This window comes from Antechinus flavipes, chromosome 4 (genome assembly GCF_016432865.1).
Source record: "Antechinus flavipes isolate AdamAnt ecotype Samford, QLD, Australia chromosome 4, AdamAnt_v2, whole genome shotgun sequence".
Classification (NCBI taxonomy): domain Eukaryota; kingdom Metazoa; phylum Chordata; class Mammalia; order Dasyuromorphia; family Dasyuridae; genus Antechinus; species Antechinus flavipes.
In genome coordinates this window covers 344233170-344253502 of record NC_067401.1, presented here as the reverse complement: position 1 = coordinate 344253502, position 20333 = coordinate 344233170, and the positions used below count along the sequence as shown (strand labels likewise).

At 32.3% G+C, this 20333-nt stretch overlaps 1 protein-coding gene across 7 annotated transcripts in view; it reads right to left on the bottom strand.

Annotated features, from left to right (window-relative positions):
- The window catches only part of SCAF8 (SR-related CTD associated factor 8), a 265897-nt gene that overhangs the window by 221894 nt on the left and 23670 nt on the right, over positions 1-20333 (bottom strand). For all 7 annotated transcript variants that reach the window (XR_007953657.1, XR_007953658.1, XR_007953659.1 and 4 more), the window contains 2 exons: positions 11882-11965; positions 10534-10578 (listed from right to left, as the gene is read on the bottom strand). Coding sequence is in view for 4 of the 7 variants with exons in the window: in XM_051997983.1 (XP_051853943.1) it covers positions 10534-10578; positions 11882-11965 (129 nt within the window). In the remaining 3 variants the exon portion in view is untranslated. The remainder of the gene's footprint in view (positions 1-10533; positions 10579-11881; positions 11966-20333) is intronic.

The window sequence follows — 20333 nt, the reverse complement described above, 5'->3', positions numbered from 1 at the left end:
ATTTAATTAATTTAATAATTAAATAATGATACTTCAATACAACACTTCAGACAGAGAGAGGATGATCTGTTAGGGATATTGTAGGAAAAGTATGCTTATGGAAGGAAACAGGACAAGTCCGGCACCACAATTCAAATCTAACATTCTCAGATTCTGTGTTCTTGTGTTAATGAGTGTTCAAAAGGCTGCTTTTCTTAACTCTTGTATCTATCCTATACCCCCATTACCAGTATATACCTTAAAGTATCTTATATATATCAGGCAGTCAATATATGTTTATTGAAATGAAAGATTATTTTTATTTCTTTCCAGAATTACAATCTTCCACAAAACTGGATAATTCATAAGATTACTGGTGGATATCTAACATATTTTAGTTAATTTATTCCTTTCTAATAGGTGGCTCAATTAGATAATTATATAAAAACACACAGTGATGCTACTGGGTATTTATGTGGTACTCCTAGGTAAAACAATCAAGTGAATTATTCAAGCTTGAGAGCTCTGAGCAGAAGTAGGACTAGATCCAATCAGTCTAGCACCAATAAGGCTACTTAAGGAGGGGAGAATTAGGTTGGAAACAGAACAAGTCAGGCTTCCATGTTAATTAGTAATGGGAACAGGACCCTAAATGGTTAATGAACTTCCAGCCTGCATGAACTAGGGAAAAATCAGATTCATCATAACAACAAACAACACAGGACGCTACAGCTTATATAAGGCAATAGTTCCATTCAATTAAATGTCAATATTGAGCTTTAAGAAAATTTTTGTAGGTATTCCTAGCTAATCTAGGTTAAAAAATATATAATTATGAAACTTAGAAATGGTTATATGGTACAATTTCTATACCTTTAAACAAAACGTATTAAATATACAACCTATATGAAAACTTATTCAACAATAAACAACGTATCTCTGTTTAAAAACTGTAATAAACACATTAGAATTGCTTTGAGATTTTTATATGATGAAATCTAACAATCTTTATGTGGTCCTTGTGTTATTAAAGCTATTCAATAATTTAGGAAAATAATTATAGTTTATTTCTAAAAACTATAATGTATAATTGCTGTAGTTGACATAAAGCATTCTGTTCTTGTAGAGGCAATGAAGTGGAAATTGAGGAAATGCCCATCATGTGAAGAACAGCTGAACAAACTGCTGTAAATGAATGTATGCTGTAAGAAATGATGAGCAGTAGAGTTCAAAAAACCTGAAAAGATTTACATAAATTGAAGTGAGCAGAACCAGAAGAACTTTGTGAACAGTAACTCATCATTGTGTGATGATAAAGTATAACTGACTTTACTCTTTTCAGCAATACAATGATCCAAGAAAAGTACAAAAGACTCATGGAAAACGCTATCCACATTGAGAGAAAGAACTATGAAGTCTGAATGCAGATTGAAGCATACTATTTTCACTTTGTTGTTGTTGTTTTCCCCTTTGGTTCTGTTTCTTCTTTTACGATATGATTAATGTGGAAAGATGTTTAAGTGATTAATGGGTATTAACTTCTGTGAGCTAATCACATCAAAAGTGAGTGATTACATTAAAACTACAGAGGATTGGTGCATTCTCTCAGTAGAAGGAATACCAACTCTGGTGAAACAAGAGTACCCCTGAAGAATTCAAATCTTGAAAAACCCTACAACATTAACACTTCCTGGAACAGGAACATGCAACAGAAGTGAAGGGAAAACTTCAATTATTCAGGCAACCATTGGAACTCTTCCACTCATAAGTAGAGCAACTAAGAATTTTCTGTCTTGTCACAATAAGGAAAGAATGAGAAGAATCTCTATTCTGCGTCTAAGGACTTACAACAAGAAGAACTGGTAACTAATGTGCAATCATTATCATTTCTATGTGACAGATGAAAACAAGCTAAGTAATATGGTCTGACATAATCCTAGATTTTGGAAGAGACAATTTTTCAACACTTCAGAGTAAAGGTGAGTAGAATAGCCAATCCAAATTGGCCACTTGAATGACATTTTGAAGACATAGAGAGAAAAAATGCTAATGCAAAAAGAGGAGAAATTCTCTAAAGCAGTGGTACTCAAAAGTTTTTTAAACTGTTAAAATGTATTGCAGGCCCCTCAAAAAGCTTGTTTATGTGGCTTATACCTATCAGTATTTGCTATATTTGAAATTAAAACATGTTATGAAAATAATTTTGAAACAGAGGAACCCCTAAAAGGGTATTGGGTTACCTAAATAGGTTTCCTGGACCACATTTTAAGAACTATTGCTTAAAAGAAAGAAAGAAAGAAAAAAGACTGATATTGAGCTCAATTACTAAATTTGACCAGGAAAAGGAATCACAAAAGATGACAGCAAAGGCAAGCAAAGAATAATGTATAAAAATGTAAATTGTATGGAAAATGCCATCCACATTCAGAGAAAGAACTATGGAGATTGAATGTAGATCAAAGCATACTTTGCTTTGTTGTTGTTGTTGTTTATTATGGTTTTTCCCTTTTAAACAGATTTTTCTTTCACAACATGACTATTATGGAAATGTTTTAACATGTTATACATGTACAATCTGTATCAGAGTGCTTGCTGCCTTAGGAAGGAGAGAAGAAGAAAAAATAAATGTTGAAAAGTCTATATGTAATTGTGGGAAAGAATTAAAATGAAGAATTCAAAGGGTTGAGGGGGGAAAAAAGTAAATTATAATATGAAAAAATATGAAAGAGTATTATGTGGCCTAATGTTGGTGAGAGGAAAAAAAGGACAGATTAAAAAAAAAAGGGGGGGAGGGCATTTTTATATTGAGGGGAAGAGGATAATCAAAAATGGGAACAGAAGAAAAAGTAGAATTCATTCTGTATCTTTTAAAAACAAAATAATTTTGGGAACAGAAGAAAAAGTAGAATTCATTCTGTATCTTTTAAAAACAAAATAATTTTGGCATGAATAAGAATGGATAAAAAAAGAGCTGACACCCAAGAAAAGTAGAGAGAAAATAAGATAGTGCTAGATAACCTATATGAGTTAAAGACACCAATCCCAGGCAAATTATATATCAAGTACTAAATGGTCTATGTTTTTCCTGAGCCAGACAGTGATCTGAGAGAAATAATACAGAACAAGAGGGGAAAAAACTGTCTCAATTTTCAAAAAAGAAAAAAGAATATACTCTAAAAACCAAGCCAGGGAGTCTTACTTGAATTCCTAGCAAAATTTTACAATGTATAATTAAGGAAATAGTTAATACTTACAAAAGGAAGTAATGATCACAAAGATGTAGCATGGTTTCATAAAGAATAGGTCAAGCCAGATTAACCTTATTTCATTTTTTTTGACAGGGTAATTAAACTATTAACAAGAATATGAAACAGATACAGTTGACCTAGATTTTAGTAAAACAATTGTATTTCACAATATTTTTGTAAGAAAGGTGGTCTACACAATTTTATATATTTATATATAAGATAAATTTAGAATTGGCTGAACCCTGGAGTGCCCCATTGATCTCTACTTGATCCTGTGTACTATTTAATATTTTTTCTCAAGATACGGATATAAGCGTGAGGTTCCTCTTACCAACTTTTCAGATGAGAGAAGAGATAGGTAATCTAGTGGATGAGTAAATTAAGATCCAGAAAAATTTGTACAGGCTAGAACATTGACTCAAACTTTTTTAGGCTTAATTTCATACTAATAAATACAATATAAAATTTACATTTGGATTTAAAACAACAATATCAAAGACAAGATGGAAGAATCTTGGGCTACACAACAGTTGATCTGAAAAAGATGAGGATTTGAGTGGAATACTATATTTCAATAAATCAACAGTATTATATGGAAGTCAAAAATAAAGAAAAGGTGATCTCAGGCTAAATTGAGATAAGTATAACTCCAGTACTATAAGAGATTGTCTTTCTCCAATTTATTCTGGTCAGATCACATCTGGAGAATTGAGTATAATTCTGAGCACATTTTTGCAACAATACTAATTAGTGTGGTCAGAAGGAGCAACAAGGATGAAAAAGAGCCTCAAGATCATAATACATGAGTATCAATTCAAGGAGTTAAAAATGTTAAATCTAGAGAAAATTTAAGAATATGCTAGATATGTTAAAGTATATAGTAGGCCACCATGTGAAATGGAGATCAGATTTATTCTCATTGATTTTAAGACAGAATTTGGGGAACAAAAAGAGCAAAATTCACTAAGAGACTACACAGTATCAGGCTTGGTATAGGGAAAAATTTCCTAACATTTAAGAGATTTAAAACAAAAGTCGGATGGGAGCTGCCCTGATAGTGATTCCCAACGATTCAGCCCCTTACACCATCTTCACACAAAGGTTAGATGACCACTTATCAAGTATGCTGTAAAGGAGATTTTTTTTTTTTATTCAGGTATTAACATTCTGAGGCAAAACCTTTCCAATTCTGAGATTCTGTGACTAAGTAATATTAAACTCACTAAAAAATGCCAAGATGTATTATTAAAGTAACAGTCCTGGGTTACAATTAAAAGAAACTTCACTCTGGAAAACTTTATGGTATTATAATTTGATTTTTAGACTAGTGAACACTTTTAATGTCTTGTCTAAACCTTGTATCTCTCCAATATCTAGCCCAAAGCTCCATACACAGCACACAAATAGTTTGCTGAACTGAAAGAAATGAGCCAAAAATAGGAGAAAAAAATATGAATTTGGCACATGACCAAAAAAAAACCATCTCGACAACAATGATTTATATGATTAAATGTGATTTAAATAATTTTTAAAAATACATATATGTGTATGTATATTATATATGTATGTTTATACATATATGCATACACACATAGAACACAATTATGAAAAATGATTTTAAATGTAGTTTTTAAAATGTTTAGAATTAAAATTAATATTATATGAAGTTATAACGTTTCGCATTTGAAAAATTTTATTAATCATTAATTTGGTGAATTTTTTTTCATCATTAAAGACAATGATCAATATACATATTTCAGCATGTAAACATTTATTACATTTTACAAATGTGGCATTTTATACTTGAAAGTCATTGGTCTAAATGAGTGTTGAAAAAATATTCAACAATCCCCCACTCCTCCAGTCTCTTTTCTTTCTAAAATGAAGTTAGGATAAATTACCCACTGAAATGAGCCTCAAAGTCAGAAAGACCAGGGTTGAAATACAGCTTCAGACAAGTATTTAGTAATTGTATGACCCTGAGCAAATCATTTAATCTTTGCCTGTCTCAATCTCAACTGTAAAATGGGAATAATGCTGCTACCTTCCTCTTGGAGCTGTTGTGAGGATTAAATGAGATAATATTTGTGAAATATTTAAGTATAGAGCCTAGCACAGGGCAGGGGCTTAATACTTATTTTCTTCCTCTCAATTTTAATATAAAGGAACAGGCACAAAAAGCTTCAAATTACTTGGCTAAAGTCTCAGAACTAATTATCTCTTCCACATCGAGAGGTCAGAGACACCTCACCCCAATATGGAAAATCCTCTTAATTTTTGCCAGAAGTTTGTTATTATGGCATTAAAAGATAAAATATGTTGATATACAACACTATACATATATTTTCTGCGTTTCTAAGTTTCTAAACATTTTCTGTGCTATCTGCTGGTCATCTATGGCTTCCACAAAACTCCCCCCGAAATTCCCTTGTGATTTCTTATGTCCATGCTATGTTATATTATGTTATATTGGAACCTCGATGAACAAAATTGCAATGTGAAAAGGTTAACTGATTACTATCAGATGTCTTTTTGCATCATAACTTACACTATGTCCAAAACCAAGTCTGTTCCACCTGAAGGGCCACAATGGGAATCAGCCAAATCTTTAATATCACAGCCTAAATCACAACTTGACTCACATATGGCAGCACTTGAGCAGCAGGTTATAGAAGTAAATATTAAATCTAGAAAATGACTATAAAGGACCTAAAGCTAAAAGACATGAGGTAAAAACATTGTACTTACTTTTCCTGTCAAAAAATATCATCACAAGAAGTGACCCAAAGCAGAGAACTTAGACCTCTAAAACCTGGATATTGTTATCTTTGTGCCCAGACTATTAGCATTTCTGAAACCTTGAAACGGAATCATTTCCAATTCTATTCCTCCCAATTTGCTTTCCTTGGAAGACAAATGTGGTAAGTCCATCATAAGCAGCAAACTGTTATATTTGGCTGGTGGATCAAATAAAATGACAACAGAAAAGAATTCCCATGAAATCACACTATGTTTAAGTCCATTCACAGAAGCCTTCAACTTAAAAAAAAAAAAATTTGATAAAAGGTGAAAATATAGATTACAATCTTGATACAAATATACTTCATCAATGATCAGTGTTTACTACTACCATAAGCATGTGTGTTTGCGTGCGTGTGTGTGTGTGTATAAAAAACAGATATGTAACAGCCTTAGTAAATCTGAAAAATGTTAGCAAAAATAAAATGCCTAATTCTTTCTTATAACTACCTAGAATAATTGTAGTAGTTGACAATTTCTAGCATTTCAAGGTTTGCAAAGTACTTTACACACATTATTTAACTAAGTATGAGTTATCTCCATTTTAATGAAGATTAAGAAACAGACTCAAAAGAACTAAAATAAAAATCACTAATCAACAAGCAATTTTAAAGCATCTACTATATCCCAGGTATTGGGAACATAAAGTCAAAGACAAAATGAAGAATCCTTCAGTTTACATTTCACTGTTGTAAAGCTAAATGTATACATGTATGTATGCATGCCCAAACATATATACATACAAAATATACCAAACTTAAAGGGTAATAATCTCCCTAGCAGTTGGGAAGATCATAAAAATCATCATATAAAAGAGATGATACTTGAACTGAGTTTGAATGGAAAAAAAGGAATTCTTAAAAGGTAAAGTTAAAGTGTATCAGATAAAAAGGTCAAGCACAAGGAACAGTAAGTAGAGCATTTTGGCTAAAATAATATAGTTTGAAAAGAAAAGCAGTATGTAATAAGCCTAGAAATATAAACTAGAGATAGATCATGAAGGGTGTTAAATGAGAGAGAAATTTATATTTCATCCTAGAAGTACAGGAGTTTTTTTGAGTAGGGAAGCTGACATGATCAGATCTGTGCTTTTAGGATGTCACTTTGGTAGCTAAAGTAAGAGAGACTAAAAAGGAGAAAAACTTGAGGAAGAGAAATCAATTAGAAAGTTACTATAATAGGCTAGGCCAAAGCTTCTTAAGGTGTTGATCTAAAAAAAATTGCTAACAGTAAAAGGTCTCAATACAATAATCAAAAATTAATTCAAAATCAAATGTGTGAAAAATTCAGGGTGTTTTTGGCAGTACTTGCCCATGTTGCATCATGTGACTTCACTGCAGCCTTGGTTCTGAATATGAAATGCATGTATACACAAATGCTGCCAGAAACACATCAGCTCAGATTTGAGATGGAACTGCATAAAAAATTTTCAGGTAAAAGGAATTGCAAATGGAAAGAGTTTAAAAAGCCCTGGTCTCTGTAATAGGGTATGAAGGCATGAATTAGGATAATTGCAATACAAATGGAAAGAAAAAATTTGTTGTCTTTTGTTATCAAGGAGGATTAAAATAACATCACTATGTTAAGAGACAAGTTACAGTATATGCAACTGTGGCTGATAATTCTAACACAAGCTTGGAATGCTCTGTCACAGGACACAAATAATCCACATGAACATTTATTTGGGGTGAGCTCTCTAACTCTGTATATTTCACGTTTCTTTTGGGCTAATTCAATTCTGCTTTGCTCATAGAGTACCTTCTCTGATAAGGGCACACCATGTGATGATGACGGCAGTGTCTCACATATCATACAATCAATTCTAAAGTTCTTAAGAGATACCTTGAGAGTGTTCTCAATGGTCATTTATTATCAAAGACTTATGCATCTCATGACCTTATCACCACACTGTAATTCCGTTTAACTAAATGCAAAAAAAACTTCTTGGATGCAACCTCATAGCAAACACTAGCATTTAACAGACTGTGATTGTAAGAAGAGATAGACAGGATGTAAGAGTGACCAAGGCAATGTGTGGTGCAGAGTACTGGACTGATCAAACTTATCCCTCTCCAAGCAAAACAGCAACACCATCGAGGGAAAACTGACAAAAACTAAAAACTGAATGGATGGAGCTGTGGGGGTAGGGTGATGGATAAAAAGAGTTTAGGAAGATTGTGAAGTTAGAACCCAGGCAATTAGAAGTATGGTAATGACCTCAAGAAAAACAATAAAAATTACATGCAACCTTCACCCCATTCTTCTATCCCATCCTTTCCAAAAAGATCATCTCCATTTTCCTTAATATTTAACTTCTCACTATGTGCTAACTACTTCTAAGCTGTCTACAAATGCCCTTTCTTCCCCATTCCTTAAAAAATCTCTTAACTGGTCCAATCACCCCCATTAGGTAGCTACTGTCCTGTATCTCTTTGTTTTCATATTTAAATTTCTTAAGAGAAAGCCAAATACAAATAATGCTTCCATTTTTTCCCCTTATTCTCTTCTAAAACCTCTACAATGTGATTTCTGACTTCATCTTCCAACTAAAACTGTGTTCTCCAAAATTACTAATGATATCTTAATTACCAAAGCGAATAACCCATTCTCAATGCTCATTCTTAAATTTTCTGAAATCTTGGTGTAGTACAGCCTCTCTTTCCTGGAGACTTTCTTCTGTCTGAATTTTTATGATGCTGTCCTCTCATTTCTCCTCCTATCTCTCACAGTCTCCTTTGCTGGAACTACATCAAGGGTCTGCCCTAGGATCTCTTCTCTTTTCTCTCTATACTAGCATTTTTAAACTTTGGACTCATGGTCACCTAAGAAATCTGTGGGGGAAAAAAAATTACATCATTATTTTTACTACCTACTAATTAAAATTAAGCATTTCCTTCAAACATGAATTATTCTTAAAAAACATTATTTTGAGAAGGAATCCGTGGGCTTCTCTAGACTGCTAAAGGGGTCCATACTACAAAAAAAGTTAAGAACCTCTGCTCTATATTACCTTGCTAGATGATCTCATCAGCTTTCATGGATTCAATTATCATCTCCAAGTTGATGATTCTCTAATCTATTTTCCTACCAGAAACCCACTCTCCTAACTCAGTACCAACTTCCCAATGGATATCTCAAAACTGCATATCCTATAGTTATTGCAAACGCAGTATGTCCAAAATAGAACTTATTACCTTTCCCCCAAATCCTCCTCTCCTTATAACTCTTATTACTGTGTAAATGACAATACCCTTTCCCTGTCACCCAACTTCAATGCCATTCTCAATCCTTCATTCATTTCTGTCAAATTTGTTTGCCAAATCTTATTGTTTTAATATTTATAACATCTCTCAATAGTCTCCTTCTCTCACACCCACAGGCTCCATTTTTGTACAGAGGGTTTCATCAGTTCTTGCCTAGATTAGTTCAAATTGGCCTCTCTGCTTCATCTTTTCCCACTCCTGTCCATACTTCACTCAGTTGTCAAATTCATCTTCTTGGGGCAACTAGGTGGCGCAGTGGACAGAGCACCAGCCCTGAAGTCAGGAGGACCTGAGTTCAAATCTGCTCTCAGAAACTTAATACTTCTTAGCTGTGTGACCCTGGGCAAGTCACTTAATCCCAATTGCCTCAGCAAAAAAAAAAAAAAAAAAAAAAAAAAAGCATCTTCTTTAAGCAGATGTCTGACCATGTTACCTCCCCTCTTCTTTACTCCAGGGGCTCTCTATTAACTCCAAGACCAAATATAAAATCCTCTGCTTAGCTCTTACAACCTGGCCCCTTCCTATCCTTTCAGTATTCTTACACTTAACTATTCTCCACATACTCTAAAATCCAGCTATATTATATTAACCTTATTATTATTTTCTTTGTACCCAGCACTCTATATTCTAAATCTGTGTATCTTTTCATCATCTCTTATGTTTGGAATGCTCTCTCTTTACCTCTTGCCCTCTGGTTTCAAAGGCTTTCTTCAAGAAATTGGCTCAAGTCTCACCTTCTCCAAGAGGCTTTTCCCAATCTCCTTCATCCTATTCTCTTGATGTTGTCTTCCCTTTTAGATCATCTCCCATTTATTGTATGTGTGTCTCTATGTGTCTATCTCCCCCTTAGAATATAAGGACTTTATGCATTTCTTTGTATGCCAAGAACTTAGCACAGTACTTCATACAGGTTAAGTCCTTAATGATTGTTGACTATCTGACTGAGAGACAGGGATAAGTTTGGGAGGAAAGATAATGAGTTCTATTTTGGACATGATGAATAATTTACTTGTGGTCAATCAGATAATTAGCATAAAAGGCAGCATTCAAACTTAAGATTTCCTTTTACCAAATTCAATGCCCTTCTATTACATTAAGTTATTTCATGAAAACATTTCACTTCTCCCTTTTAAACACTACTTGGATATTAAATTTTTACATATATTTTATTATTCCTTTTTATTAAAAAATATTACACAGCTAGTATCAATTTATTTATCTTACATAATACATTGAATACTCACCTTTTGAATGAATTTCTCAACACTCTGTACCACGTGTTTATAGAACTAAAGCAAAAAAAAAAAAATACTTTGTAAGACAATTTTTGAAGTACAAATACTTTGTATGTATGCATGCATATATATGTAGTTTTAAACATGTAAACATACATATATACACACACACTCAAGTGTCTTGTATTAAAATAATTAAATTTACCTAGTCATGAAAAAAATAAATAATAAAAAAATTTTTATGTAGGATGATTGAGGGAATGGAGTGGACAGATAAATCTCCTTAAATAAAAATTTCCATATAAAGTATATATAATAACTAGAACCACAAATCTGCTGAAGCAAAAAGCATTTGGTCCAAATCCCTCATTTTACAAGAGGAAAAACTGATTTAAAAGAATTAGAATACAATAAAAATACACTTAACACTAAAACTATGTAAAATATGTTTGATAAACCCAAAATTGTTTCTGGATTCCTTCCAGAATAGAGTTTCTTCAGTGACCATTACATTTTAAATACTGGACATAAAGTTTCTCAGTGTATGACGCTACACCACTATATCCTCTATGTTGTTTTTCTGGGAGTTGGGGGAGAGAGGAGAGGAAAGAGAAATAATGATTGATACCAACTTGTTTGTCTTGCCAACATAAAAGCTCAATGCAAAAACTAAAATAAAAATTATTTGAGCTTTTTGAAAACCTGAGATAAATGGGAGCTTCTTATATATAGTGTTTCAAGTCTTAGTGCTATTTTAAGGGGGGGGGAGTAGGTTTTGGTAGATAAAAGGGAAGAGCTTAGACCTGCATTAAAACTTTTGGGACACTTTGTGGATAAGAACATGTAAACTATTTTAAAACAATGTGAAAATCCATAATCAATCTTATTGAATTAAATATAGTTATGTTCTGTTCACCCAATTCCAACTATCCTCAACTATCCATTTAGAACTTTTCTTTATCGGTTCATAAAAATTTTGCTGTGCCAGAGGTGTATTTAAAAGCAAGTTTAGCAATCATGGTGATCAACATATAAAGCTATACCTTTCCCCAAACCTGGCTAGTATCAGATAGTCTGAGAGCAATCTAAAATCACTATCATTTTTTTTAAGTCAATATTTTAAGATTTTTTTTTCCCCTTTCAAAGAGATCATAGAGGAATATCGTCTATATTCAGGCCAATAAGACACCACCTCCAAGAAGCCTAGACTAATAATTTCTAAGATATCATAAAAACTCAGTGGGAAATATCTCTATGAAGTAAACATGCAGAGAACCAAAAAAACTCTCAATTTTAGAGGCTAATCTTTTCTTTTGAAAACACAATAATAGTTCAAGAAAAATCACTTTTTTCTCACCTTAATAGCTTTGATGGCTGCCTTAGTAATCTGTGTCATTTTAGCCTTGGAAATAGGTGGTTTGTAGTCATTCAGGGAATAGAGCTAAAGAAAAAGAACATGTTTTTAAATACAACACAAGACTAATCCTGTAAAAGTGATAAAATTTATGAAAATGCCAGACAACTTTTTCCTGACAATACCCTATTTAAATTACAATGTTGCTTTTGTTAAGATAAATTCCTTATCTCAAACATAAGGGTTCCTTTTTATGTAGTATTAAATTTTCTAAGACCTAATTTATGTTTTTTTTAAAAAAGATTTGACCAAAAATGTGTATAGATGAAGTCTAATAATTTTGAGCCTTTTTAAAACATTCAAAATTTACTTACTGATTTCCCCATGTAGAATATTTCCTTTGTATTATAATGAAAAATATGGTCACAAAATTTGATCAAACCACAATTTTCATCAAAGTCCTTCTAAATATATATTAAAATTCAATTATTGAAAGATTACATGTTTTGAGTTTTACCAGATGCATTTTCCTCTTCCATTCACTAAGTCAACTTCTTTGGCTATCCAACAAAGGTCAATCACAATGACAACAAAGTAGCATGGTTGTTAGAAACTGGATCCTCAACTCAAGTTGTCTGTAGTTACGGTTTCAGATACTTTTATTTGATTCTAGCTCTAGCCTTAAACATAAGATCTTTCTGAAATGATCAGGCCTTTCGCAAAAGTCACTGAAAAGAAATGGCAAGTTACAATCTAAAGAAGATGAGGCTTTGATATCATTTTTTTTTTCTTTTTAAGTGTTGATTCTGCTAGAGAATGTTCAAAGTTCTATGGAAAAGGCATGGATTATGATTCCAAGTAGAAAAAACGAGAGGATAGGTTGATTTTTAAATATGTGTTTTGTTTATATGTTTGGCTGTATCATTGCTGTCATGTAAGAAATAAAATTTGTTTTTATTAAAAGAAGAAAAAAAAATCACTGGTGTAAAATCAAAGTCAGTTTTATGTACCTATCACCTAGTCTCTTCTTGGCCTATTTGGGTCTGTGATTCCTCTCTTCCTTGCATCTGACTTTCTTAGTCTCTGTGCTTCTTCAGACTTTGAGCCTGGGATCTTAATCCCCTCAGTCTAATATTTAAGACACTAATTTGATCTTTCTACTTAGAACTGTTCATTCTAACCTATATACTGATCTAAAGACTTGGAACTGATCTCATACTTGAATTGTTCTCTAAGACTCTAACTTAAGAACTTAAGAGACGTGCAAATCTATTCCTTATTCGACAAATGAGAAAACAGAGGTCCAAAGGAATTCAGTGTTTTGTCTAATATTATACAGGTAAGAAGAGTTGGCATTTGTTTAAACAATGTCCTAATCCTAAAAACAATAAAGATCCAATAATCAGCTGCTCCTCCCAGAAATCCTTGACTAGATTCTGGTTATATTAATTTAGACTTCCAGTACTCAACATACCATGCTGTTACTAACTAACGTCATGTTTGTTATCAAAGCCTCCCCAACAGATGGATTTCTGATCACTGACCGCCTAATGAGGTCAGATGACATAGCAAATAGTGCAAAGAGCCAAAGTACTGTAATTTAGGAGTCATGTTGCTTTGGTCCTGTCAATCTCTCTGTGCCTCAATAAAGAATAAAAGGGATTCTAAGATATATTCTATATATTCTCAAATTCTATTCCTTTACAAAATAAGAATAATTTTTGTTTTCTTGCTGGGATTTTAACAAGAGAAGGAGACTACAGGATCTTTCTCACTTTGTCTCTATATCTATGATGTTTATAGGAGTCAATGTTACAGATTTACCTAATCCTTCCCCCATATACAAATCTGAAGTCTTAATTTGCAGGAGCCTAGATCATAAAATATTTAATGAATACTTTAGACTTTCCATCTGTTTGTTTTCCAATAAAATGAAAAAACATATTTTATTCTCATTTTCCTTGAAAAACAAAAATCGGCAAATAAGAGCTCTTTATCACAATCAGGGCATAATAAAGTGTCATGACTAGTAATTTAAATTTTTTATAGACACAAAAAGAGGTATTTAACTAAAACTGAGTAATTTTGTTCAACAAATTCCTTCTATGTGTCAATGACTCCAAGTTATCTAATTTCCTAATGTTTATGATGGAAACCAAAACAGTTAAGACTTCCCCAAACTTTGATTTTCATTTTCTTTCTATTTGTGGGCCCTTCATTAAAAGCTATCAATTATAAATAAATAAAAATAAAATTCAAAAGCTAATAGTTTATCTAAATGTTTGTCATTCAAAACAGCCATAAAAAGGATGATACACTATCAACAAGCCCCACCTTTTCTTCATCTGCATGAATGAATATAGAGCCAGTATAAAGTCTTAATTTGCAGGAGCCTAGATCATAAAATATTTAATGAATACTTTGGACTTTCCATTTGTTTCCCAATAAAATGAAAAAACTAAATCTATTTATTTTGCCCCATCTAGCTGGAACCATTTTGCCACTTTCCAAAACTCCTATTATTTGGCTGCCATCTAAATTTGAAGTTTGACCAAAAACAAACAAAAAAATACTGCATTTTGTACATTTTTAAGCTACAATGTAGAGTTCCAAATTTTACCACAAATGATTTCATGGATTTAATAAATAATATCGTTAAGTCCATTAAAGAATACATAAAAAACAAACCGGAAGAGAGAAAAGAATTCAAAAAGATCTTCTTTTATGAATTGTATAAATAAGCCTAACACTCTCTCAAAATAAATTTGACAAATTAATATCTTTCATATGAAAATTCAAAATAAAAAAGAACTAAAAGAAAATGCCTGTCATCTATGTTAATAGTTGATAAGATTTTTCAGAAATTAACAGTCTCATATAAAATACTCTAAATTTAACAAGTTAGTAGAAAAGACAAGCAAACCAATAGTGTGAATTCTTCTATTTCAGAGCTTAAGAGACCTTACCTTCTTTGACAAATGGGCATACCTTTGGGCATTCTAGAGCCAAGTCTCTTTCTCAATATATTATTGAATAATTAACCAGGTATTGAACCTGATTCACCAGGTTGAACCAAACAAATCACTTAGGCCCTTTAGGGTTCAGGTTCTCGATCTCATTTTTTTCTTGTTTGTTATTCAGTTGTTTCAGTCATTTCTTACTTTTATTTGGAGTTTTCTAAGCAAATTAAGTGGACTGGTTTGCCACTTGTTTCTCCAACTCATTTTACAAATGAGAACTGAAACAAACAGGATTAAAGTGACTTGCCCACTTAAATAGTGACTCCCTGAGACCAGATTTGAATTCTTCCTGAATCCAGCTCCAGCACTCTATCACTGTGCCACCTAGCTGCTCCAATCTGCCATTATTAAAGCTTTTTAAAAAATTGAGATGCAGCATCTATTTCAATTAATAGAAAATAGCTTCTTGACAAAAGGAACAGACTCATTTTTCTATTTGTATCCTCTCAGTGTCTACTACACATTAGATATTTAATAAATTATTATCATAAACATGAAAATCATGGTTAATTATGTGGTAATGAAGCAACCAGACAGAATTTTTTTTTAAAGGCAGAGAAATCTGGAAGAAATAGATGATCAAAATGATAAGGCTTTAAAAACACTTAACCATATCACTCTAAAAAAAGTTGAACATCACAGATCTTGATTTGTATAAAAACTTATTTCATACAAATTAAAAAAAAAAAAACTTGAGAAGTCACTTTGAAGGATATGAAGTGTTTTAGTATGATGATTTAAGTCCAGAATAATGCAATTTCTGAGGCATTAAAATTCATAGAAATTCAAAAGCCTATTTGCTCATCATCTCCATTATTCAAAACATACTAAAAACCCAACACAACATTGAATTAAGTTCAAACTGTACAACATACAGAGAGAAATTAATTGTCCACAAATTCAACAATGTGGGATAAATATCTACATGAATTTTTTTAAGACCATCTACTTTAAAACCATTATCAGTACAGCACTTTATTATATAAAATGTTAAAATCCTAGAAGAGAAATAAGCACAAATATATAAAACCATCATTTCAATATTCACAAATGGGTGTAAAATTCAATTTATGGCTTTAGGGAAGTATAACAGAGAAAAAGATAGTAAGACCCAATTTTTGTAGTGTCACTTCCATCTTGTGAATTATTAAAATGACCTGAAAAACACTCTCAAATCTAAGCTATCAAAGCAAACTACCTCAATTTGTTCATCTGTAAAATATGACATAAATTTCAGCTCATATTGTATTAGAGAGGGAAACATACATGACATTGAGGGAGTGTTAGAACAGAGATTATGTGGGGAAATGTATCAGAAAAGGAGGTCAGGACTAGATCATAAAAGACCTAAGAGGCTAAGCAATAGAACTTAGATTTTGTTCAGTAAGAAATGGAGAGTCAATGAAGATTTTAGAAATATTAATCTGGATGTCTGCTGCAAAAAATTATTTGCAAAAACCTGCTTGTCCAATTATTTTAATCAACAATACCACTATATGTATAAATCAATCTCAAAAGAATTTTATAAAGATGAGTAAATATGAACTTAAGTTAATAGAAAGCTAGGCAAGGAGAGGACTACTGGTTGGGGGAAAAGGAAAGATTTACAGTATTAAATGAAATGAAGTCTTCTATGAGGTAGTGATGAGAAGGCATTGTAAGTTCAAGATAGAACTACAACAAATGCATGGAAACCAAAGATGGAATACCATGCCTTAGACAAAAAAAAAAAAAAAAAAAAAAGCCCATTTGGGCTGAATTGCAGAAAATGGAAAAGGAAGTTATGTACAGTAAAACAAGAAAAGTTGCATAAGGCTTTAAAAGCTAACTTAAAATTTTTAATTTTAATGTAAAGGCAATGGAAGTCAACAGAATTTATTGACTAAGGGAGTAACAGTACCAGGGCTTCAGGCAATTAAGACTATAAACTGCCTGAACTTCAGAATTTACTTCACCAATAAAAACACAAGTCAACCCAACTTTCACCAATTCTACCCCTCAAATCTCAAGGTGATCTAAAGAACAATGGAGAGTGGAGACATACTTGGTAAGTACAAGTTAAACTGCATCATATTCCAAATAATAATTTATATTCAAATAGTGGTAATCCAAGAATTACTATAAAGAAATTTATGACCAGAAAAGGAAGTCAGCTAGTTATTTACAATAGATAAGCCAGAGTTCCACAATGAAATATAAAAAGACCTTAGGAATATCAACTTGTTTTATTTTAAAATATTTTAATATAAATGACTTTCTTTTGTAGTCCTATGTATCTTATTTTGTGCATTTGAAAAGATTATTCTAAAAAAGGTTTCATATGTTTCAGTAGACCATCAGTAACTCTGTGACACAAAAATAAATTTAACAACACCTACCTAATTTAGAGTAATGGTTCTGGCCATCAGTCAAAAATAATTTTATTACGTATCTACTATGTACCAAGCCCTGTGCTATGCCCTGAGGATACAAATTTAAAAATTGTTCCACAGCTCCTGCCTTCAAAAAGTTTTTAATTTAAGGAAGGAATATAAAATACAAAAGGAAGCAGGATGGTAAAGGGAAGATAGTGTATGACTCATATAAATGAGTAGGAAATGAAGAGATGGTTGGGCTGGGTGCCTTCTTCAAATGGAAGTTTTGGAAGTTCTTTCCATTCAAAGGGCATATGACCTACATGTAGGAAATTTCTGAGGCACAATGGTCATAATGTTACAGAATGAGAAGGCATAAATGAGTTACTATGAAGAGCAAGAGAGAACTACCCAAATAATAAGATTACATATTCTCGAAATACTGGTGCAGTAACATAATATGCCTGACTGGAATAGGGAGACAAGACAGATGAACATTGAAATGTATCATATATAACCTGAACTAGCAGGCTGGCACTGAGACTGTAAGGAAAGGAGAAATGTAAGAAATATCACAAAGGAAAAAATCAATAAAATATGGTATTAAGTTGATATGATATGACAAAAGGGAAGAAAAATAAGAGGACATTAAGAAAGTATCTAGATGTCCAAAGACTAAAGAATGTGTTATATAAACATAATTGAATATTATTGAACCTTAAGAAATTACAAATATGAAGAATTTCAGGAAACATCTATGATCCTATAGTTGAAAAAATTCACGTCCTCTTCAGTGCAAATTTGGGGGACACTGAGTGTGGAATACTGCATATAGAGGCTTCCTTCAAGCCTCAATTCAAATTCCTTCTTTTGCAGACCTTTCTTAAGTCTCTACTCTCACCCCCCACCCCCGACTAGAGCTTTCTCTCAGACTACATTCTACTTATACTACATATATATTATATGTATAGTTATTGACATATTTTGTCTTCTATTAGAATGTAAGCTCTTGTGATTTCAGAGAGGCCTGGCAAGATTTACATAAATTGATGTTAAGTGAATAGAACCAAGAGCACACAGCAACAACAAGATTATGTGATGATCAACTGTGATAGACATGGCTTTTTTTCTGTAATGAGGTGATTCAGGCAAATTCCAATGGACTTGTGATGAAGAGAGCCATCTATGCCGAGAGAAAGGACTGTGAGAGGACTGAGTGTGGATCACAACACAATATTTTCACTTTTTCTGTTGTTTGCTTACATTTTGTTTTCTTTCTCCATTTTTTCCTTTTTGATCTGATTTTTCTTATGCAGCATGATAAATGTGGAAATATGTGCAGAAGAAGAATAGTACTTGTTTAACATATTGGATAACTTGCTATTTAGGAGAGAGAATAAAAGGGAGAGAAAAATTTGGAACACAAAGTTTCAGAAAGATGAATGTTGAAAACTATGCATGTTTTTTTAATTAAAAAAAAAAATTTAAAAAAAGTGTTCTCCTGGAGAGGGTAGTGCCTGTTTTTGCTTTTCTTTATACCCCTACAGCTTACTTTCCAATATATGGCACATTTGTTGCTATTCAGTTAGGTTCCATTCTACATGACCCTGCTTGGGGTTTTCTTGGCAAATATACTAGAATGGTTTGCCATTTCCTTCTCTAGTGATTAGCTAAACAGAGGTTAATTGAAAAATCTAAGTCACAAAGCTAATAAGTGTCTGGAACTAGATCTGAGCTCGTCTTTCTGATTACAGTTGTAGCAATCTATCTACTGAGACATCTAGTTACATATGTGTTTCTTGACAGAATGATGGTTACATGTGGCTCATAAGTTTATTGGTTTTGGTTAACTTCCTTTTTTTTTTTAAATAAAAACTTACTAGGAACAACTTATTCATAAATAAATGGTATATAAAAACAAAAAAAGCACACATAAGAATACACATAGAGAAGAAAATGAGCACCTAACTGACTAACTGTCCCTGACAAACTCAAGCCCCCAACTAAGAATTACGTTATAAATTAACTATATTCTAAATACCATTAAAGAGTTCGTTAGATATGACTCTTGGCCACTGACACTAATCTTTGAAAAATTTCCCCCCAAAACCCAGAAAATTTGACTATAAATGTTTAAGGTTCAATAGGAGGGGAAAAAAAAAAGCAGTCTACAAATTATTGACTAGCATTTAGACTCCAACAACATTCTAGGATGTATTATTAAAAGTTCACCTTTTGTCAAAAAAAGTAGTGAACACATAAAGATAACATAGCTTCCTAACACAGGCCATGCCACGCTAAGCTCACTTCCTTTGCTGAAAATACTATCATACTGGTAAACCAGGAAAATACTATAGCTATTACTAATTTTAGCAAAGAACTTGAAAAAAGTTCCTCATGTCTTTCTTATGAGTAAGACAGAGCAGAGTAAGTTAAGACAACATGATAGTTGAGTGGATTCAAAATGGCAAGACACCAAAAGAAGATAAGATCAATATAACTTTCCAGATTTTTGCTATTTAACATTACTTATCAATGACATGGATAAAATAGATATTTACAGATAACATGGCTTACTAATAGCGCCTTAAAAGGCTATTAGGTTGAAATAAATCTCTTAAGATGAAATTTAATGCAGATTAATGTACAAGTTATAACAGGTTCAAAACTTCAATTTCAGGGGCTACATAAGGTGAAAAAAATCTTGGCTAGAGAGCAGTTAGTCAAACACCCAACACCTACACAGTCTGTCAGTCTACAAGTTTATTTTTATGGATTTCTTACTTTAAAAATTTTATAATTCATATTTTTCAAGGGAAAACAAATACAAATTAAAGGACTACAAATTATTTGTCCACAGAGCAAATTAAAAATCCTGGACAGGGCCTATTTGAGAAAAAGACTCTAGAGTAATTACTAGTTTAAAAATGTTGCAATGAATCTTTAAATCTTCCTGAAACATTTCTGAATCAAAAAAGCTAGCTCTCCCTGTCAGCAATTAGACACAAATCTACTACACCAAAATATCATAGTGTCAAAGGACCTCTAGAGGGCAATCACATACAATAGCAATTGAAATAA